This window comes from Dendrobates tinctorius, unplaced genomic scaffold (genome assembly GCF_039654945.1).
Source record: "Dendrobates tinctorius isolate UK_male_01 unplaced genomic scaffold, ASM3965494v1 ptg000099l, whole genome shotgun sequence".
NCBI lineage: Eukaryota > Metazoa > Chordata > Amphibia > Anura > Dendrobatidae > Dendrobates > Dendrobates tinctorius.
In genome coordinates this window covers 2262302-2285695 of record NW_027361767.1, presented here as the reverse complement: position 1 = coordinate 2285695, position 23394 = coordinate 2262302, and the positions used below count along the sequence as shown (strand labels likewise).

At 45.8% G+C, this 23394-nt stretch overlaps 1 protein-coding gene across 2 annotated transcripts in view; it reads right to left on the bottom strand.

Annotated features, from left to right (window-relative positions):
• MAST1 (microtubule associated serine/threonine kinase 1) overlaps nt 1-23394 on the bottom strand; it is a 128781-nt gene that overhangs the window by 56466 nt on the left and 48921 nt on the right. For both annotated transcript variants that reach the window (XM_073587424.1, XM_073587425.1), the window contains exon 2: nt 17384-17412. In XM_073587424.1, coding sequence (XP_073443525.1) covers nt 17384-17412 — 29 coding nt within the window. The remainder of the gene's footprint in view (nt 1-17383; nt 17413-23394) is intronic.

Here is a 23394-nt window from a genome sequence, read left to right as displayed (position 1 = left end):
ACATGACTTAGGATTAAAGCCAATCCAGAATCTCAATTTGCAGACACTATTTCGGGTACTGCCCCTCATCAGTGAAATGTGTGAGATCTGGTTTGGTTGTGGGAGAGGCGTCTGACCGGGATCCAAGGAGAATCAAACCAGATCATTGACGTTTAGGATTGCTACTTCCAATAGGTGGCACTAAAGTTCTAGTCCTCATCCTCTCTGATGAGACAAATTGCATATTTCACATTTGTAGCTTTAAGTCTTCTCATCTTGGCATGCTCAACATGTCACTCTCCACAAGGAGAAACGATAGTTCTTGGATCCCATTTTGTGCCACGGAAGGCCATCTTTTGTTTGCTTAAACTTAAGCAGGTTTATGGAGAAAATAAACCTGACGGACACTTTTATGAAAACAGCTTCCTGTGCTTACCTCAACCCGCAGCTGAGTGAGTAGAACCTTACAAGTGGTGTTAGACGTGCGGGCAGCGTTCCAGCAGAGACGGGCGACTGCTACAGGAAGCGCTGCATGTCCTGGTTTAAGTCTGTTGCAAGCCAGCAAGCATCACCAGACAAGATGGAGGACCTACTGAAACACCTGGTCCAGTCGAAGCAGTAGAAGCAAGAGACCAACAGGCTGTAGTTACAGCAGATCCAGCAGAAGCAAGGGCAGCAGATGCAGCTTCTGGCAACCGCCATCCAGGGCAGGATGAGCGGCCCAATCCCAGGTCCGGCTGATGACGCCAACGTCTGGAAGTCGGTAAGATGAGCTTTGCAGAAAATGACTCCCGGGGATTACGTTGAGGCCTTCCTGACGGTGTTTAAAAGGGTCGCTGGGAGGGAGAGACTCCCGCCAGAGCAGTGTGTGAAGGTACTGGCGCCATACTTGATGGGAGAACCCCAGAAAGCATACTAAGATTTGGATTTGCAGGATGCCAAAGAGTATGGTCAGCTAAAAACTGAGATTCTTGCACGCTTGGGGGTAGCAATGACTATCAAGGCGCAGCGGGTTCACCGTTGGGCATATCACCGGGACAAACCACCGCACTCCCAAATGTTTGACCTATTGCACCTCGTCCAGAAGTGACTGCAGACAGAGTCCTCTACACCTTCGCAGATGGTAGAATGGGTGGTGATGGACCAGTTTGTGCACTCCTTGTCGAGGCCCGTATAGACTTAGAGTAGAGTTGGAAGGGACCTCCTGGGCCATCTGGTCCAACCCCCTGCTCAAAGCAGGATTCACTAAATCATCCCAGTCAAATGTCTGTCCAGCCTCTGTCCATGAGCAGATGGACTGCTCATAGAACATCGTTGTTCATATTATGCATATCCATCCTGCAGTGTGAACTCTCCACCCAGAGAGGGGCCTCAAGCGTGTCCCGTGAAGGTGAACAGGAGGGAGGTAACGGCACTGTTATACTCCGGGAGTCTGGTGACCCTTGTGAGGGCCACATTTCCTCTCCAACTGATCCCGGGGAAAAAAGTCGGTGTATACATGGTGACGCCAAGGACTACCCTATGGCCAGAGTGGACATTGAAACTGCCCACGGTACTGAGTCCCATGAGGTAGGCGTCGTTCGGGACTTATAGGCTGGGACTTTTGTTTATTTTGGTATCTGTGGGGGAAGGGTTCTGAGTTCACTGGCGTGAAAAGGAAACCAGTGAACCCTAATAAAGTATCACCACACCCAGAGGCAGACGGTTTTCCCTTTTTGTGTCCTTGTGAGGGATGAGGAGGAGGTGTCCCCGGTGTCCGACATTCCAGAGTTAGGGGTGACCAATGACTATTTTGGAACTGCCCAACATAGGGATCCAACTCTGAAGGAAACATTTAATAATGTTACCGTCATAAATGGGGTTGCATAGGAGCTGGGGGCTGACACAGCTGGGGAGTTGCTGTATCTGTCACAAAAGTGAGGGAGGAGCTGGTGGAACAGTTAATAGTGCCAGGCCCCTATATATGGAAGGTGTTGGACATGACCCATTCACACATCTTGGGGAGACATCTGGGAGTGGAAAAACGCAGGAAAGGACGGTACAGACTGGGATTGTCTCCTACCATATCTGTTGCTTTCCATCCGTGAAGTTCCACAGGTCTCCACGGGGTTCTCGCCCTTCAAAATTTTGTATGGATGACATCCGCAAGGTCTCCTGGATATAGTAAAAGAAATCTGTGAAACCAAAATCACGCCCCACAGAAGCGTCATTGAGCACGTGGCACTGATGCAGCAGAGGCTTGTGAAGGTGAAGCTCATCGTAAAAGGACATCTCCAGGCACAAGAAGCTCAGGCCAGGGTCTACAACTGGTCAGCCAGAGTGAGGCAGTTCAATCCAGGAGACCGAGTTCTTTTGCTTATTCCTACTGTGGAGAGCAAGTTCTTGGCCAAATGGCAAGGGCCGTATGAAGTGGTGGAGAAGCTGGTGAGGTAATCTATAGGATTCACCAGCCAGGAAGATTGAAACCATATCAGATCTACCATGTCAACCTCATCAAGCCATGGCAAAACAAAGAGCTGGCTGAAACTACTTGCTTGCTGGGTAAGTAAGAAGACGAGGTTGGAGGTGTCGCCATAGCGGAGACGCTGTTGAAGGCCCAGAAACAGCAGTGCCAAGAATTGTTCCAGAGGAATAGGGACCTGTTCTCAGAATTACTGGGGTGCACAAGCGTTGTAGAACACAAAGTTCTGACGGAGCCACATGTGCGAGTCAACGTAAAGCCTTACTAGATTTCGGAAGGCCCGTCGAGAAATGATCTCAAAAGAGGTGGAGCGTATGCTAAAACTCAAGGTCATTGAGGAGTCCAAGAGCTGTTGGTCGAGCCCGATTGTCCTGGTCCTGAAGCCCGATGGTGAATGGAGGTTCTGCAATGACGGAAGTTAAATGAGGTCTCCAAGTTTGACGCATATCCCATGCCACGTGTCAATGAGATTATCGAGAGACTTGGGCCCGCAAGGTACAAAACCATCTCGGATTTGACAAAGGGTTATTGGCAGATCCCTATGGCACAGGGAGCCAAGGAGAAGACTGTATTTTCTACCCCGGACAGATGCTTCCAGTATATCTAGATGTCATTTGGACTGCAAGGGGTCCCTTGACCTTCCAGAGCTATGGATAAAATCCTTGCATCCCATAGGCAATACGCCGCTGCATACCTGGACGATATTGTTATCTTTAGCCCAGACTGGGAGAGTCATCTGGAAAAGGTCCAGGCGGTGTTTGATGCTCTAAGGAAGGCGGAATTTTCAATAAACCCAAACAAGTGTGCCTTGGGGAAAGAAGAAGCCAAGTACCTGGGATATGTAGTGAGTCGAGGCGAAAACAAACCTCAAATCAGTAAAGTGGAGGCAATTCAAACATGGCCGAAACCGCTGTCCAAAAAACAAGTTAGAGCCTTCCTGGGGATTGTCGGATACTATAGGAGGTTCATCTCGAACTTCGCAATGATGGCCACCCCCTGACTGACCTCCTTAAGGGGCCAAAATCGGTAATGGTCAAATAGTCTGAAGAGGCAGAGATGACCTTTCAAGAAATGAAAGGGGCTCTGTGTAAGCAACCGGTTCTGGAGGCCCCTGACTTTAAGAAAGAGTTCATACTCTAAACCAGACCTGGGCAAGGGGCGGTCCCCGAGCCGCATCCGGCCCGCCCACTACCTGTGACCGGCCCGCGGAGGGGTCCGTGACTTCTTCGGTTCCTGCTTTCCTCATGAATCATGCTTGAGGAAAGCAGAGGAGTCCCGGCAGACGCGGCGTGAGCGGAGCGGACTCCGACCTCCTGAGAGCGGCACAGAAACATTGCCTCCAGCGCACCACCCACACACCAGACCTGCGGCGCTGACTGGTCGAGGCTGGAGGGGGGAGTGATCTGAGAGAGGACTGCGTAGATGCCGTTGGTGGCGTCTGCTTGCAGCAGTATACATCACACCACGCCTCCAACTCTGTACTAAAACGTGCGGGCGTGGAGGCGTGGTGTGATCTATACTGCTGCAAGCAGACCAGTGACACTGTGGTGCAACGTAAGGCGAGCATCAATTACTTTAGACTGGGTCTGGACTGGGTGTTTGGGTCTGGACTGGGTGTTTGGGTCTGGACTGGGTTTTTGGGTCTGGACTGGGTTTTTGGGTCTGGACTGGGTGTTTGGGTCTGGACTGGGTGTTTGGGTCTGGACTGGGTGTTTGGGTCTGGACTGGGTGTTTACGTCAGGCCAGGGTCTAGGACTCTGGGTAGAGTGGTCAGCGCCTAATATAGCCCCTGTGAGCAGTACAGGAGTGGTACACGGATACCACTTGCTTCCTCCCCTGTCCCCTGCTGCAGCCACGTTCTTCTGAAACTTGGGCAGAGACTCCCATTGGAAGAATTAGGCAAGGTTAGCTGTTATAGCCCTTAAATATGTTGGCTAAAAAAAGAAAGATTGATGCAGAATGCAGAGTTTTTAACAAGGAATGGACTTCTAAATATTTATTTGCTGAAGCCAAAGGTAAAGCTGTGTGCTTAGCTTGAGGAGAGCACATAGCTGTGTTGTCATGGTCCAGTCCGGAGTTTATCTTCTGCTGTCTTCACTCCGGACTGGTCATGCGGGGGTTAATCTCCTCAGCCTTGTTCTGGAGCTAGCTGGGCTATTTCAATCCCTCACAGCCTGCTGACCAGTGTTGGTGATAGCTCAAGCTTGCAGTTTAGAGCCGCTGACCCTTGTACCCTGGTGATCCTCCTGCCTTTGACTGATATTCACGTGTATGACCCGGACTGATTTCTGACCCCGTCTCTTGGTATTCGTCTCTGCTGTTACGTTCCCTCTCTGGCATCTGACTCCCTTGGCTTGTACCCCGACCACGTATTTCGTCTCACGTTTTGGACCCCGTGCTCATGTTCTGGCTTTCTGACTCTCGGCTTTGGTATTTTGACTACGTGTATTGCTGCTCCTTCTGGTACGTCTGCTCCTGTTAGTTTCTGACTCGGTTCGTCTGACTATTCTCTCTCGTTACCTGTGGCACCTGTGCTGTTGCTCAGGGTTGCTGCTCTTAGTGTATAACCTCTCTTCCCTCACCAGCTCCCCCTGGTGGAGGTTTCACTACATTATCACTAACCTCACATTTAAACGGGATTTTGCTTTTTTTTTTTTCTTTGGCCATGGATCTGCTGCATAACTTGGCAGATCAAGTGTCCAGTTTGACGCAGATGGCGCAGGACTTTTCTGTGAATCATCAGTCCCTTGTCATGTCTCAGACCCTCTTACAGAAAGAACTGACTGAGACTATTAAGACCATGCAGGGAAACACCTCTCATATTGTTTGTCCACCAGGTGACTCTGTAGATGTTATCTTGCACTCTCCTGAACCCTCAGTTAAACTTCCTGACACATTTTCTGGTGAAAAAGATAAATTCCATATATTCAAGGAGAGTTATAAATTATGGTTTTCTCTTAGACCCCGATCGTCTGGGGATGAGACTCAGCGGGTGGGGATTGTTATCTCCTTACTTAGGGAGGGTCCCCAATCCTGGGCTTTTTCGTTGCCCCCTACTGCCCCTGAACGGATGTCGGTAGATAGGTTCTTTGAGGCCCTAGGACTTATCTATGACGAACCGGACCGTGTTAGGGTGGCAGAGGACACTATTTTGGGTCTGGGGCAAGGGAAGCACTCAGCCGAATGGTACAGCTCCGAATTCCGTCGATGGTCCACTGAGGTGTCCTGGGACGACTCTGCACTGAGATGTCTGTTCAGGAAGGGACTGTCGGATTGCTTGAAGGACGCTCTGGCTCTCCATCCACCTCCCAGTTCATTGGAGGAGGCTATGACTCAGGCTATCCGTATGGATCGGAGACTGCGGGAGAGAGGTGTTACTCAGCGAGGGGTTCCGTTTTTCCCTGCTAACCCTGATGTTTTGCTTCCATCTGAACCTATGGAGGTGGGAGCCACCAACCCCCAGGAGAAAGAGAGGAGACGGCGACGTGATGGAAAATTGTGTTTTTACTGTGGAGATCCCGGACATTGGAAAAAAGACTGCCCCTCCTGTCCTCCGACTAACAAGCGGCTGAGTCTGGGTGATAATCGTGGAGGTCACCCAGACTCTCAGGTACCTTTTTCTTCCTTTTCAGGAGTACTGCTAAAGGTGGAACTTGGTGTTGAGAACGGCTTTTTCCATACTTCGGCTTTTGTAGACTGTGGGTCATCCCTGAACCTGATTGACTCTAAGCTGGTGGCTCGCTGTAGATTAGGGACAGTTAGGTTGGGGACTCCCTTAAAAATTGTGGCTATTGATTCTACACCTCTCACTAAGGATGGTCTCCATTTCAGTTCTAAAGAATTTACCCTCAGGGTGGGGGCCCTACACCAGGAGCGCATGTCATGCTTTGTTTTGGATAACCTCCCTGCTGGCCTGGTGTTAGGGTTTCCCTGGTTGCAACGGCATAAACCAGTTATTGACTGGGGGTCCCGGGATATTGTTAAATGGGGACCTGGGTGTTCTGAAAATTGTCTTGCTACTGTGTCTATGTCATCAGTCAACCTGGAGGGTATTCCGAAGTACCTAAAGGGTTTTAAGGATGTGTTCTCCGAAAAGGAGGCTGAGGTTCTACCACCACACCGCCCATTCGATTGTGCCGTGGATCTTGTTCCCGGTGCCAAATCGCCCAAAGCCCGGCTGTACAATCTCTCCGGCCCTGAGCGGGCTGCTATGAAGGAGTATATCTCTGAAAGCCTCCGTAAAGGGCATATACGGCCATCTGTCTCTCCCGTGGCAGCGGGGTTCTTTTTTGTAAAAAAAGAAGGATGGTGGTTTACGCCCATGCCTCGATTTTCGAGAACTGAATAAAATAACCATAAGAAACGCCTACCCTCTCCCACTGATACCTGATTTGTACAATCAATTGTCGGGGGCCAGGTGGTTCTCTAAGTTGGACCTCAGGGGAGCATACAATCTCATCCGTATGCGGGAGGGGGATGAATGGAAAACTGCGTTTCTCACCTCTGAGGGTCTGTTTGAAAATTTGGTTATGCCCTTCGGTTTGACTACCGCACCAGCGGTATTCCAGAATTTCATTAACCATGTTTTTTCTGATTTTATTGGACGTTTTGTAGTTGTTTATCTTGACGATATACTTATATATTCTTCTGATAGACTAAGTCATATGGGTCATCTTCATGCGGTTCTCCAGAGGCTCAGGGAGAACTCACTCTTTGCCAAATTGGAGAAGTGTTCATTTTTTACTCAAGAAGTGTCCTTTCTAGGGGTCATCCTGTCCGCTGAGAGGTTTCGTATGGACCCTAGGAAGGTTCAGGCCATTGTGGATTGGGTGCAACCCAGAGATCTCAAGGGTCTTCAGCGATTTCTGGGTTTCGCCAATTATTATAGAAAATTCAACAAGGGGTTCTCTCAAGTGGTCAAACCCCTCACTGATCTCACCCAAAAGGGAGCGGATCTTAAAAACTGGTCAGCTCCAGCTGTGGCGGCTTTTTCTTTGTTAAAAGAACGTTTCATGACTGCTCCGGTACTGGTGCAACCTGTCTTGTCTAAACCATTCATCGTAGAAGTGGATGCCTCTGAGGTGGGAGTGGGGGCTGTGTTGTCCCAGGGGCCCACCACATTAACTAACTTAAGACCCTGTGTCTTCTTTTCTAAAAAATTTTCCTCTGCTGAAAGGAATTATGATGTGGGTAACCGAGAGTTGTTGGCCATTAAATTGGCTTTTGAAGAATGGAGGCATTTTTTGGAGGGGGCTGTCCATCGTATCACTGTCATTACAGATCACAAGAATCTGTCTTACATCGAATCCGCCAAACGTCTGACTCCGAGACAGGCAAGGTGGTCACTTTTTTTTTCCCTATTTCAGTTTTCCATCACTTTCAGACCAGGTTCCAAGAATGTGAAGGCGGATGCCTTGTCTCACAGCCTAGATCCGGTATCGCCTCCTTCCTCCATTCTTCAGCGCGGGGTGGTGGTGGCTTTGGTGTCTCAGAGATTGGAGCAGGAGATTCGTGAGGCCCAATCTCTTGCTCCCCCGTCCATACCTGAAAATAAGCTCTTTGTGCCTGTCCAGTATCGGTTAAGAGTGCTTCGGGAGTTCCACGACTCAGCTCTGAGTGGGCATCCAGGAATCTCAGCCACTCGTAAAGCTATCACTAGGCTGTTCTGGTGGCCCTCGTTGACTTCTGACGTCACTGGTTTTGTGTCCTCCTGTGAAACTTGTGCCCGCGCTAAAGCCTCCCACAACCGGCCTGCCGGGGAATTGGTGCCACTGCCAATTCCGGATAGACCGTGGACTCACCTGTCCATGGATTTTATCACCGATCTCCCACCCTCTAATGGCAAAACCGTGATCTGGGTAGTTGTGGATAGGTTCAGCAAACAAGCACATTTTGTACCCTTAACGGGCCTTCCTAATGCTGAGACTCTATCTGGGCTGTTCATTGAGCATGTGATTCGGTTGCATGGTGTTGCCTGCCATTGTGGTGTCTGATAGAGGGGTGCAATTCGTGTCAAAATTCTGGAGAGCTTTTTGTAAAAGGCTGGGCATCAGTCTGACCTTTTCATCGGCCTACCATCCCGAGACTAATGGTCAGACTGAAAGGACCAATCAGTCTTTAGAGCAGATCCTGCGGTGTCTTGTCACATCCAGACAGGATGATTGGTGCTCTGATACCTATGGCGGAATTCGCCTTCAATATTCGTGTCAATCAGTCTACTGGTACTTCTCCTTTCTTCTGCAACTATGGGTTTCACCCTCATTTTGGTGAATTCTCCAGACTAGATTCGGAGTGTCCAGGGGCTGATTCAGCCTTTTTGCGGTTGGAGGAGGTTTGGAGGGAAGTTCAGAGAAACATTGGGGAGGCTCAGGGCAAATATAAGTTTTTTGCAGATAAACGACGCTCGGTGGGGCCGGCTTATCAGGTGGGGGATAAGGTATGGTTATCCACCAAAAACATAAGGCTGAGAATTCCCTCTGCTAAGTTGGGTCCCAAGTTTATTGGTCCGTATGAGATTTTAGAGGTGATTAATCCTGTGGTCTTTCGCCTGCGGTTGCCTCCGTCATTACGGATTCCTAATGTGTTCCACAAAGCGCTTCTGAAGCCCTCGGTGCCTTCCTCTGACGAGTCTCCCTCGCACCCGCCGCCTGTTATGGTAGATGGGCAGACCGAGTACGAGGTGGAACAGGTGGTGGATTCTCGTATGCTCCGTCGTTCACTTCAGTACTTGGTCCATTAGAAAGGATACGGTCCTGAGGATCGGTCATGGGTGCTGGCGCGTTCGGTCCATGCGGATCGGTTGGTCCGGGCCTTTCACGCTCGTCATCCAGGGAAGCCTGGGGGTCAAGTGGCCCCCCATTGAGAGGGGGGTACTGTCATGGTCCAGTCCGGAGTTTATGTTCTGCTGTCTTCACTCCGGACTGGTCATGCGGGGTTTAATCTCCTCAGCCTCGTTCTGGAGCTAGCTGGGCTATTTAAATCCCTCACAGCCTGCTGACCAGTGTTAGTGTTAGCTCAAGCTTGCAGTTTAGAGCCGCTCACCCTTGTACCCTGGTGATCCTCCTGCCTTTGACTGATATTCACGTGTATGACCCGGACTGATTTCTGACCCCGTCTCTTGGTATTCGTCTCTGCTGTTACGTTCCCTCTCTGGCATCTGACTCCCTTGGCTTGTACCCCGACCACGTATTTCGTCTCACGTTTTGGACCCCGTGCTCATGTTCTGGCTTTCTGACTCTCGGCTTTGGTATTTTGACTACGTGTATTGCTGCTCCTTCTGGTACGTCTGCTCCTGCTAGTTTCTGACTCGGTTCGTCTGACTATTCTCTCTCGTTACCTGTGGCACCTGTGCTGTTGCTCAGGGTTGCTGCTCTTAGTGTATAACCTCTCTTCCCTCACCAGCTCCCCCTGGTGGAGGTTTCACTACATGTGTTTAAAGATTACAGTTTTCATTGTATTGTAAGTCTTTGCATTGTTTAACATACTGTTTGTTTATGAAAAGATAGCATATGTATACTATATATTATATACATATATAGTATTGGGTACAACTGAGTTAATTATATTAGTCCGGCCCTCTGACACCATCCCAATTTCTAATGCGGCCCCGTGGCAAAATTAATTGCCCACCCCTGATCTAAACAGACGCGTCTGATGTTGGGGTAGGAGCAGTCCTTTCCCAGTACCACCCTGTGCTCTCCCTGAGTAGGAAGCTATCCTCATGTGAGAGGAATTATTCAGTCATAGAGAAAAAGTACTTGGCCATAAAGTGGGCGGTGGACACATCACGGTATTATCTGGTAGGACGTAAGTTTAGATTGGTATCCGACCATGCCCCACTCAGATGGATGAGAGAAACAAAGGGTAAAAATGCTAGGGTCACCCGCTGGTTCTTAGCCCTGCAAGATTTCAACTTCCATGTAGAACATAGGGCACGTAAGCTACATGGTAATGCTGATGCCCTCTCGAAAATCCCTTGTCTGGTAGGAGAAAGTGCCAAACCCCACTGCTTTAGGCAGAGGGGGGAGGTAAGTAGTGTGGCTAATGGTCGCACAGTCGATGGGAGGTTTGTGTCACAGAGATGGCTTGTCTCTGTGATGTAATCCGGAGTAACTTTTCTCTAGTGCATGAAAGCACTAAGAGGTTCATTTGTTTCACCTGGGTCCGGGTTGCTATGAGAGAAGGGCGGGTCTGGCTACCCACATACCTCACACCTGGGTGTGATTACAACCTATTTAATGGAGGCTGTTGTTTGTCACGTGATCTGTGACTGGAAGCATGGAGGCTTCCAGTGTGTGTTTCGCTGAGACACTGACCTGAGCAGGCAGACCAGCTGTGATACCCGAACTGTTTGTTTTTTATGTTTGCTTCCAATTTGTGCCACAGAAGGCCATCTTTTGTTTGCTTAAACCTAAGCAGGTTTATGGAGCAAATAAACCTGATGGACACTTATATGAAAACCGCTTCCTGTGCTTACCTCAACCCGCAGCTGAGTGAGTAAAACCTTACAGCATGTACTGGTGTGTGACCGACCGAGAACATATGTGTGCATGTACTGGTGTGTGACCGACCTAGAACATATGTGTGCATGTACTGGTGTGTGACCGACCGAGAACATATGTGTGCATGTACTGGTGTGTGACTGACCGAGAACATATGTGTGCATGTACTGGTGTGTGACTGACCAAGAACATATGTGTGCATGTACTGGTGTGTGACCGACCGAGAACATATGTGTGCATGTACTGGTGTGTGACCGACCTAGAACATATGTGTGCATGTACTGGTGTGTGACCGACCTAGAACATATGTGTGCATGTACTGGTGTGTGACTGACCAAGAACATATGTGTGCATGTACTGCTGTGTGACTGACCAAGAACATATGTGTGCATGTACTGGTGTGTGACCGACCTAGAACATATGTGTGCATGTACTGGTGTGTGACTGACCGAGAACATATGTGTGCATGTACTGGTGTGTGACTGACCAAGAACATATGTGTGCATGTACTGGTGTGTGACCGAGAACATATGTGTGCATGTACTGGTGTGTGACCGACCGAGAACATATGTGTGCATGTACTGGTGTGTGACTGACCGAGAACATATGTGTGCATGTACTGGTGTGTGACCGAGAACATATGTGTGCATGTACTGGTGTGTGACCGACCGAGAACATATGTGTGCATGTACTGGTGTGTGACTGACCGAGAACATATGTGTGCATGTACTGCTGTGTGACCGAGAACATATGTGTGCATGTACTGGTGTGTGACCGACCGAGAACATATGTGTGCATGTACTGGTGTGTGACTGACCGAGAACATATGTGTGCATGTACTGGTGTGTGACTGACCGAGAACATATGTGTGCATGTACTGGTGTGTGACCGAGAACATATGTGTGCATGTACTGGTGTGTGACCGACCGAGAACATATGTGTGCATATACTGCTGTGTGACCGAGAACATATGTGTGCATGTACTGGTGTGTGACCGACCGAGAACATATGTGTGCATGTACTGGTGTGTGACCGACCGAGAACATATGTGTGCATGTACTGGTGTGTGACCGACCGAGAACATATGTGTGCATATACTGCTGTGTGACCGAGAACATATGTGTGCATGTACTGGTGTGTGACTGACCGAGAACATATGTGTGCATGTACTGGTGTGTGACCGACCGAGAACATATGTGTGCATGTACTGGTGTGTGACTGACCGAGAACATATGTGTGCATGTACTGGTGTGTGACCGACCGAGAACATATGTGTGCATGTACTGGTGTGTGACTGACCAAGAACATATGTGTGCATGTACTGCTGTGTGACCGAGAACATATGTGTGCATGTACTGGTGTGTGACCGACCGAGAACATATGTGTGCATGTACTGGTGTGTGACTGACCGAGAACATATGTGTGCATGTACTGGTGTGTGACCGACCGAGAACATATGTGTGCATGTATTGGTGTGTGACTGACCGAGAACATATGTGTGCATGTACTGGTGTGTGACTGACCGAGAACATATGTGTGCATGTACTGCTGTGTGACCGAGAACATATGTGTGCATGTACTGGTGTGTGACCGACCGAGAACATATGTGTGCATGTACTGGTGTGTGACCGACCTAGAACATATGTGTGCATGTACTGGTGTGTGACCGACCGAGAACATATGTGCATGTACTGGTGTGTGACTGACCGAGAACATATGTGTGCATGTACTGGTGTGTGACTGACCAAGAACATATGTGTGCATGTACTGGTGTGTGACCGACCGAGAACATATGTGTGCATGTACTGGTGTGTGACCGACCTAGAACATATGTGTGCATGTACTGGTGTGTGACCGACCTAGAACATATGTGTGCATGTACTGGTGTGTGACTGACCAAGAACATATGTGTGCATGTACTGCTGTGTGACTGACCAAGAACATATGTGTGCATGTACTGGTGTGTGACCGACCTAGAACATATGTGTGCATGTACTGGTGTGTGACTGACCGAGAACATATGTGTGCATGTACTGGTGTGTGACTGACCAAGAACATATGTGTGCATGTACTGCTGTGTGACCGAGAACATATGTGTGCATGTACTGGTGTGTGACCGACCGAGAACATATGTGTGCATGTACTGGTGTGTGACTGACCGAGAACATATGTGTGCATGTACTGGTGTGTGACCGAGAACATATGTGTGCATGTACTGGTGTGTGACCGACCGAGAACATATGTGTGCATGTACTGGTGTGTGACTGACCGAGAACATATGTGTGCATGTACTGCTGTGTGACCGAGAACATATGTGTGCATGTACTGGTGTGTGACCGACCGAGAACATATGTGTGCATGTACTGGTGTGTGACTGACCGAGAACATATGTGTGCATGTACTGGTGTGTGACTGACCGAGAACATATGTGTGCATGTACTGGTGTGTGACTGACCAAGAACATATGTGTGCATGTACTGCTGTGTGACCGAGAACATATGTGTGCATGTACTGGTGTGTGACCGACCGAGAACATATGTGTGCATGTACTGGTGTGTGACTGACCGAGAACATATGTGTGCATGTACTGGTGTGTGACCGACCGAGAACATATGTGTGCATGTATTGGTGTGTGACTGACCGAGAACATATGTGTGCATGTACTGGTGTGTGACTGACCGAGAACATATGTGTGCATGTACTGCTGTGTGACCGAGAACATATGTGTGCATGTACTGGTGTGTGACCGACCTAGAACATATGTGTGCATGTACTGGTGTGTGACCGACCTAGAACATATGTGTGCATGTACTGGTGTGTGACCGACCGAGAACATATGTGCATGTACTGGTGTGTGACTGACCGAGAACATATGTGTGCATGTACTGCTGTGTGACTGACCGAGAACATATGTGTGCATGTACTGGTGTGTGACCGACCTAGAACATATGTGTGCATGTACTGGTGTGTGACTGACCGAGAACATATGTGTGCATGTACTGGTGTGTGACCGACCTAGAACATATGTGTGCATGTACTGGTGTGTGACTGACCAAGAACATATGTGTGCATGTACTGCTGTGTGACCGAGAACATATGTGTGCATGTACTGGTGTGTGACCGACCGAGAACATATGTGTGCATGTACTGGTGTGTGACTGACCGAGAACATATGTGTGCATGTACTGGTGTGTGACCGACCGAGAACATATGTGTGCATGTACTGCTGTGTGACCGAGAACATATGTGTGCATGTACTGGTGTGTGACCGACCGAGAACATATGTGTGCATGTATTGGTGTGTGACTGACCGAGAACATATGTGTGCATGTACTGGTGTGTGACTGACCGAGAACATATGTGTGCATGTACTGGTGTGTGACTGACCGAGAACATATGTGTGCATCTACTGCAGTGTAACAGACCTAGAATATACAGTACAGTGCAAAAATTTTAGGCATATGCTGAAAAAATGCTGCACAGTAAGAATGGTTTTGAAAAATAGAAGAGTTAATAGTTTATTTTTATCAATTAACATAATGCAAAGTGAAGGAACAAAAAATAAATCTTCAATGTTTAGTGACCGCCCTTCACATTCAAAACATCAGTACTTCCAGTTAAACTTTCGCACAGATTTTGAAGGAACTCGGAGGCTGTTCCAAACATCTTGGAGACCTGACTCCAGATCTTCTGTGCACGAGGCTTGTGCAGATTCTTCTGTCTCTTCATGTGATCCCAGACAGACTGGATGATGTGAGATCAGGGCTCTGTGGGTGCCAGATCATCACTTCCAAGCCTCTGTTCTTTCATGTCACCGGTCATACACCATGGGAAGATTGAGCACAGCAAAAAGACACAAGGTCATTGCAGTGCACCAGCAAGGTCTATCCTAAGCAAAGATTTCAAAGCCAACTGGGGTTTCAAGATGTGTTAATCAAGCACCAAGAAATTGGCAACGTTGATGACAGAAGAAAAGTAGACGCAGTGGTCGGACAAGGAAACTTGGTGCAGCATATAAAAAAACACATCATGATTACTTCCCTTCCAAATGAGAAGAAGCCCAGCAGTGCCATCAACTCAGAACTGGCAGCATCCAGTGGGACCCATCTACACCCGTCTACTGTTCGGAGGAGTCTGGCCACAAGTGGTTTTCATGGAAGAATTGAGGAAATGGAGATGCAAATATGGTGAGGATTAGTGGTATTCTCAATAGAGAAACCCAGGCAGATAGTTCTCCATCATGCAGTAGCACCAGGGAGGAGTCTGATCGGCTCCAAATTTATTCTGCAGCTGGAAAAAGTCCCCAAACATCCAACCAATGTCATTAAGGACAATCTCCAGAGTAAAGAAGAAGAAGGAGTCCTAGAAGTGATGATCCCGATCTCGCATCACCCAGTCTGTCTGGGATTACATGAAGAGACAGAAGGATTCGCACAAGCCTCATACACAGAAGATCTGGGGTCAGCCCTCCAAGATGTTTGGAACACCCTCCTGCTGAGATCCTTTAAAACCTGTTTGTAAGGCTATCTAGATGAACCGATCAAGACAAAGATCATATCAAATATAGATGTGATTTAGATTTCTCTTTTCTTAATTACCGGTAATTTTGAAAAAAAAAAGAAAACTAATAACGCTTCTATTTTTTTTAAAGCATTCTTACTTTGCAGCAATTTTGTCACATCTGTCTAAAATTTTGTCACAGTATTGTATGTGTACAAATACCGATGTGTGACTGACTGAGAATGTATGTGTGCACGTACTGCTGTATCCCACACTCAGAATATATAGTATATATAGTATAGAATATATAGTATGTACTACTGTGTCACGGGTCTTAAAGGGAACCTAGCATTCATTACTGTAGTGAAATCAAAAAATTATCATTTCAGCCCAAAAATTAGACCAAAAAATAATAATAGTAGCACAAAAGAGATTATTAATGGCATAGCTGCAATAAGTCTTAGTATGGCAGGTATAGACAAAAGCAATAATAACTTGGCAAGATGGAATCTCGTAATAAATAAATCTCACACACTACTGATTAAGAAATAGTTAATGACTACCTGACATTGTACATAATGATCACGTACTTAGGATTTGTCACCAGGTCACAAGCTTGCAGTTTTGCTTTTATTTTATTCCCTCGGCTCTCATGAATATGCCGTTCCACTGACATGGGCTTTTTTTTATTTCCTGCTGATGTGTTTATTTTTAGGGGTGTGGCTCAAAGATCCTCTGGGGCGTGTCCTTGGGCTGCTATACATTATTATCCTGTGAGCACCGCCCACTAGGAAAAGACAATAAAAGACCACACTAAACTATATGGTGGATTTAATAACTTATTTTAATTTTTATTTAATAAATCAATAACATATATAACAATAACAAACTATCTAACATATTAGAGAATTCTGCTTCTTTCTCCTCCTGGGCTGATCTTTCACTCTCAATTCATGACTAAAAGCTGTATTTAGTGAAGATTTTCCCATTACTGAGATAGGAGATGACAGTTGGTATTCTACGGAGCTAGAGGTAGACACAGACATCATTATTCTAGTTCTCCATAGAACTTTATGAGCACCAACTGAAGACAGACTTTTCCTGTGAATTGAGAATTTTGAGATTGACTGACCTGTCCCGGAGGAGAAAAAAGATGATTTTTCTAAGAAGATATATTATAAAGTTTCTTTTTTCCATACATACTATTGATTTATGTAAAAAAAATAATTAAAACGATGGTTATTCTTTGAGTATTGTACATTACAGTCTATTTTGTGTTACACTCACATATGTATGTAACCATCTTCACATTGATTCATCATTTCTTTGCTTTGCTGTCACTTTTTTGCTAGATATATTAATATTTTTCTAATTTAAATCAATTTACTGTGTCATAGTTATTCTGAAGAAGGTCTAATTTTTAGGCCGAAACATCATAATTTTTGGATTGCACTACAGTAAAAAAAGATAAAGATTCTGCTAGTCATCTTCGAATTCCAAGTTCTTTTTGAATACCAGTCTGGAGATAGGACCCTACTTGTGCACCACTATTGCCAGCAGTGCAGTCTTCTACACAGGCCCTTAAAGGGAACCTTTCAGCTTGGAAACTCTGTACAATAACAGGTCAGTGTGATATATAGCAGGAGGAGCTGAACAGATATATATATATATATATATATATATATATATATACTGCTCAAAAAAATAAAGGGAACACTTATGGTAAATAACACAATATATATAGCTCATTCTGGGTCTAGGAGTCCAGTGGGCGGTCCTAATCAGTGATTGACAGCCTTCCCTGTATCTGTAAGTATACAGAGACTAGCTGGTGCCAGTTATATTTTCCTTCATATATCATACCCTATATATGTTCATACCCAGCATTATACATTCACTCCAAACCAACACCCCCATACAGATATAGATCTGAGACACTTACCCGCTGCTCTTTCTGGGCAGGGGCAGATCCTGTGGAGACAAGAAAAAAAAACAAAGATTAGAAGATTGTAAGAAAAATCTATAAAAATCAATATATAAAGTCCCACAGTAATTAGGTTACCAGGTTGCCCCATGTAGCCCAAATTAGCCCCAGCAGACCGAGCCACAATACAAGCCTAGAAGACAACCGAGCTGGAGAACTTCATAATACAAGTGCCTGAAGATGGCGGCCATTTCTCGCACTCTCCTAGAAGGCTCCGCTCATCTTAATCTTCCTATTTTATGATGTGCACCTTTATTTTTTCAAGATAATGAAGAAAATCTGAGTCCTCTAGGCTCCACTGTATAATGGAGACGTCATTCTCTGTCTATTGGACATTAAGAGTCATTTTCACTGCAGGCTGTAAAGCGAGTTGTTTTTTTCTGCTGACGTGCTGACACCTAGTGGCCAATGTAAAAAGTGCAATTTATTTTTTTTACACATTGTTGAGTCACACAGAAGCAAATCCTCCAGTGACTTGGTTTTCCATCTACATGATAATAGTGATATAATCGGGTATATTATCTGACATTTGATCGAGTCATCATCTAGCGGCACATATGCAGGCGTCATCGCAGCAGAAACCTTACAGTGGATCCAGACAGACCGAAATAAATGTGTAATATTCCCATATTCCCAGACCCTGCTGTATGGGATGTCAGTTTCTAGGGAGGCGGGTGAGCTGCACAGAAAACGCTGACAGGCCCCGCTGAGCGACCATGGCATGGAGGAGACCAGGAATCTGCCCGTCCATGTGCTGATGTGTGACGGCGTCAGTAACGTGCACCATGGAGATGGCGGGAATCCTGTCAGTGCCGGGCCCTACAGATAGTGGGGGGCAGAGGCTGTAGTGGCCCACATGGCCAATGTTACCCTACGTGTTAGCTCACGGTCTGCGTGAAAACAAAAATCGCAGTTTGCGCTAGTCTGATCCGTTTTTCCGGAGACTCACCCTACATGTCAATGGAGGCGTACAAGGCCTGGCCAGAACACGGACACCGTCCATACGGCACCGTCTACTGCAAATATTCACAGAGGAATTGTGGAATTTGTATGTCCTTTTTTTCAGCCGTATCTCATCCGTATGTCCGTTTTTTCAGCCGTATTCTCATCCGTATGTCCTTTTTTTCAGCTGTATCTCATCCGTATGTCCTTTTTTCAGCCGTATCTCATCCATATGTCCATTTTTAAGCCGTATCTCATCCATATGTCCATTTTGCATCGGTATCTCATCCGTATGTCCTTTTTTCAGTCATATCTCATCCGCATGTCCGTTTTTTCAGCCGTATCTCATCCGTATGTGCTTCTTTCAGCCGTATCTCATCTGTGTGTCCGTTTTTCAGCCGTATCTCATCTGTATGTCCGTTTTTTCAGCCATATCTCATCCGTATGTCCGTTTTTCAGCCGTATCTCACCCGCATGTCCATCTTTCATCCGTATGTCCGTTTTTTCAGCCGTATCTCATCCGTATGTCCGTTTTTTCAGCCGTATCTCATCCGTATGTCCGTTTTTCAGCCGTATCTCACCCGCATGTCCATCTTTCAGCCGTATGTCCGTTTTTTCAGCCGTATCTCATCCATATGTCTGTTTTTTCAGCCGTATCTCATCTGTTTGTCCGTTGTTTCAGCCGTATCTCATCCATATGTCCGTTTTTTCAGCCGTATCTCATCCATATGTCCGTTGTTTCAGCCGTATCTTACCCGTAGGTCCGTTTTTTTCAGCTCTTTCTCATGTGTATGTCCCTTTTTTTTCAGCCGTGTCACATTCATATGTCCGTTTTTTCAGCCGTATCTCACCCGTATGTCCGTTTTTTCAGCCGTATCTCATCCATATGTCCGTTGTTTCAGCCGTATCTTACCCGTAGGTCCGTTTTTTTCAGCTCTTTCTCATGTGTATGTCCCTTTTTTTTCAGCCGTGTCACATTCATATGTCCGTTTTTTCAGCCGTATCTCATCCATATGTCCGTTGTTTCAGCCGTATCTTACCCGTAGGTCCGTTTTTTTCAGCTCTTTCTCATGTGTATGTCCCTTTTTTTTCAGCCGTGTCACATTCATATGTCCGTTTTTTCAGCCGTATCTCACCCGTATGTCCGTTTTTTCAGCCGTATCTCACCCGTATGTCTGTTTTTTCAGCCGTATCTCATCTGTTTGTCCGTTGTTTCAGCCGTATCTTACCCGTAGGTCCGTTTTTTTCAGCTCTTTCTCATGTGTATGTCCCTTTTTTTCAGCCGTGTCACATTCATATGTCCGTTTTTTCAGCCGTATCTCATCCGTATGTCCGTTGTTTCAGCCGTATCTCATCCATATGTCCGTTGTTTCAGCCGTATCTCATCCATATGTCCGTTGTTTCAGCCGTATCTTACCCGTAGGTCCGTTTTTTTTCAGCTCTTTCTCATGTGTATGTCCCTTTTTTTCAGCCGTGTCACATTCATATGTCCGTTTTTTCAGCCGTATCTCATCCGTATGTCCGTTTTTTCAGCCGTATCTCATCCATATGTCCGTTATTTCAGCCGTATCTTACCCGTAGGTCCGTTTTTTTCAGCTCTTTCTCATGTGTATGTCCCTTTTTTTCAGCCGTGTCACATTCATATGTCCGTTTTTTCAGCCGTATCTCACCCGTATGTCCGTTTTTTCAGCCATATCTCACCCGTATGTCTGTTTTTTCAGCTGTATCTCATCTGTTTGTCCGTTGTTTCAGCCGTATCTCACCCGTAGGTCCGTTTTTTCAGCTGTTTCTCATCCGTATGTCCTTTTTTCAGCCGTATCTCATCCATAGGTCTGTTTTTTCAGCCGTATCTCATCCGTATGTCCTTTTTTCAACCGTATCTCATCCATAGGTCTGTTTTTTCAGCCGTATCTCATCCATATGTCCGTTTTTTCAGCCGTATCTCACCCGTATGTCCGTTGTTTACTAATTGTTTTGAGCTATGTGTCACCATTTTTTTGAATGAACAAAGTAATAAATAATATTAGTCGCATACAATTTCTTATGTAACTAACTGTAATAGACCCATAAAGCAATGCATGACGGATGGATGGTGACCCGCAAGTGATGTTTTCTTTTGCATCCATTACACTTTAATGGGCGAGTCTGATCCGAAATATGGCTCTATCTATTGCATGCTGCGATGGTCTGCGTGTAAGCGTCGCCTTGCATCAGTCCCTGTGCTATCCGTACGTTATCAGCTTTGCATACGGAGGGTTAATACACGTCGCCTGAACAGATACCACATATAAGGCCTCATCCAGACACCCATTTTTCACAGATATATCACGTACCCATTACAGTCTATGGCTGTTCACACGTCCATGGTTTTTTTTTGTTTTTTTTTTACAGATTTTGTATTTGTAAAATAATCACGGAAACGTCCATTTTTTTTTTTTTATCAGGAATCAAAAACACCCAGCCGAGTCTACGGGTCCGATAAAATCACGGACATCACATCACACATTCCCATCCGGGCCTAATCCATTTTTAACAATGTAATGGGCCAAAGAATTTAACAAAAACTTCTCTTTTTGATGAGATTCTTTCTCTTTTACATTATTTTAAAAAAAAAATTGTAAAAAAAACATCCACAAAAATCTAATAGAGATATTGTAATTATAATGATGTCTAATAAACAGCAAACATAAACATACATTAAAATAAGTAATTTAAGGATGATCTATCATCAGATTAAAAGTCGCCAAGTTTTACTCTTATTTGATTCTCGTTGTTCCCCCGAGTATTACGTTTTTTTATTTTCAAAAATCCGACATACGGTTCCAGAGATATGAGGACTTTTTATTTAATGCTACTTTTGATGAGCTGTACAAGGGGGCGTGGTTGACAGTGTAATTATGCAGACACGCCCCAGTGGATCATGTGAGCCACACCCCCTAAGAGTAGGCAAATAAAAAGGCCCATATCTCTGGAACCGTATGGCAGATTTTAAAAAAACAAAAACCGCAATACTCAGAAGAACAGAAGAAATAAAATAAAAGCAAAAAAGCTAGAAATTTTTGACCCATTTAAACCATGTGTAAAAAAAAAAGACATTTAAGTTTTTTACACTTGCAACTCAGCACAGTAACAAAAAAAACCTTACCTATAAAATAAATTCAATGTTATGTTCTGTTTATATGGAAAAACCCCTTGACATCGATGAAAAATAACCAAAATAATAGGACACATGGTAATTGCAAATATTTGAAATTCTGTGCATAAAAATGCATACTTACGGTAATTAATTCTCATTTTGCGACAATGAGAATTGGCAGGTAGGGTGTAATGTTTGCAGTGTAAGCAGCTGGATGTGGGCGGGACTTCTGAAGTGTGATTGACAGCTCAGCTCTGTGGTTCTGCTGTACAGTCCGGAAATATCAGACAATCAGCTGTCGCCATATGGAGATGAGCAGACACATCACAGACTGTCAGTCGCAATACAGACACCTATTTTGGCAGATTCCTAGTAAGTCGCGCCAATAGAAGAAAACAAAAGAAAACAGGTTGGCAGTAAATGAGTCTAATGCAGAAAAATGGGAAAAAATACCCAGTGGGGGTGGACAGAACCCATTCATTGTGATTATATAGGCACCAGCTCGGCTCGTCATCAGCACCTCTATAAGAATGGCAGCGCTTGTCAGTGAACAGCATAGGATCATGCAGATATCCCACTATAAAATTTTACATATTTAATCTGAAAAATTAGGCAGTGTCTACAAAATATACAAAAGATCTTAAATACAGTATATACAATCACAAAAAAAAAAAAAGATAAATAAAAGAAAGTTACTAGACGTGATGTCACAGAAATGGCGCTGGTCTTTATGAAGGGGAGCTCTCCGATTGGGATATGGTACAATCCTACAGCAAGCTGGATCTCCCAGGATGGGACAATGCCAATAAGTCAGAATCTGCTTTTAGCCGGTACAAGTCACTGTCCTTGGTGACCTTACATGGGGGCTGGTATATGGCATGCGGCTCAGGTACTAAAAATTATGAGATCAACGATCTTAATGATATCTGCCCCCCTGGAGGTCCCAGGTGAGAGATACTAATGCTATATTTCCTATCATGATTTTAGTTTTCTATAGACAGGAGATATGGCAGATCCAACTTTGTTTATCTGGCCGATATTATTTTAGGACTGATCAGCAGATTGCAGGGTGATGAGAGTAAATGCATTGTGTCCGCCATTTCGTCGTGATGCCGAAAATATGTCTCCCATAACTATAAAATCAATGCTTGTCACAAAAAAACAATATTCATAGCTGGTATCCGGCCCCAAAGAGCTCTTGTGTTTCTTTTAAAGACCTGAAGACTTATTCACACCGGGGCAGAAAATGTCACTATACAAGCCTATTATTTACTCTTCTACACAGTCCACGCTGCCCACTACACAGGAGGTGGCTACTTCACAGTGGGAGTGGATGGGGGGGTTGTAGCACAAAGGGTTGGAATGAAGTGTTAGCTCTTTTTACCTTTGGAGATGTAGAGTGATGAGGCACTGTATAGAGAACGGGTATGATGGTATGAAAAGATGAGGAGATCTAGAGCGGTGCAGCACTGTATAGAGCACGGGTATGATGATGGGTAGAGATGAGGAGGAGATGTAGGGCGGTGCAGCACTGTATAGAGCACGGGTATGATGATGGGTAGAGATGAGGAGGAGATCTAGAGCTGTGCAGCACTGTATAGAGCATGGGTATGATGATGGGTAGAGATGAGGAGGAGATCTAGAGCTGTGCAGCACTGTATAGAGCATGGGTATGATGATGGGTAGAGGTGAGGAGGAGATGTAGGGTGGTGCAGCACTGTATAGAGCACGGGTATGATGATGGGTGGAGATGAGGAGGCGATGTAGGGCGGTGCAGCATTGTATAGAGCATGGATATGATGATGGGTAGAGATGAGGAGTAGAGGTATGGTGGTGCAGCACTATATGGAACATAGGTATGATGGTAGGTAGAGATAAGAAGGAGATGTAG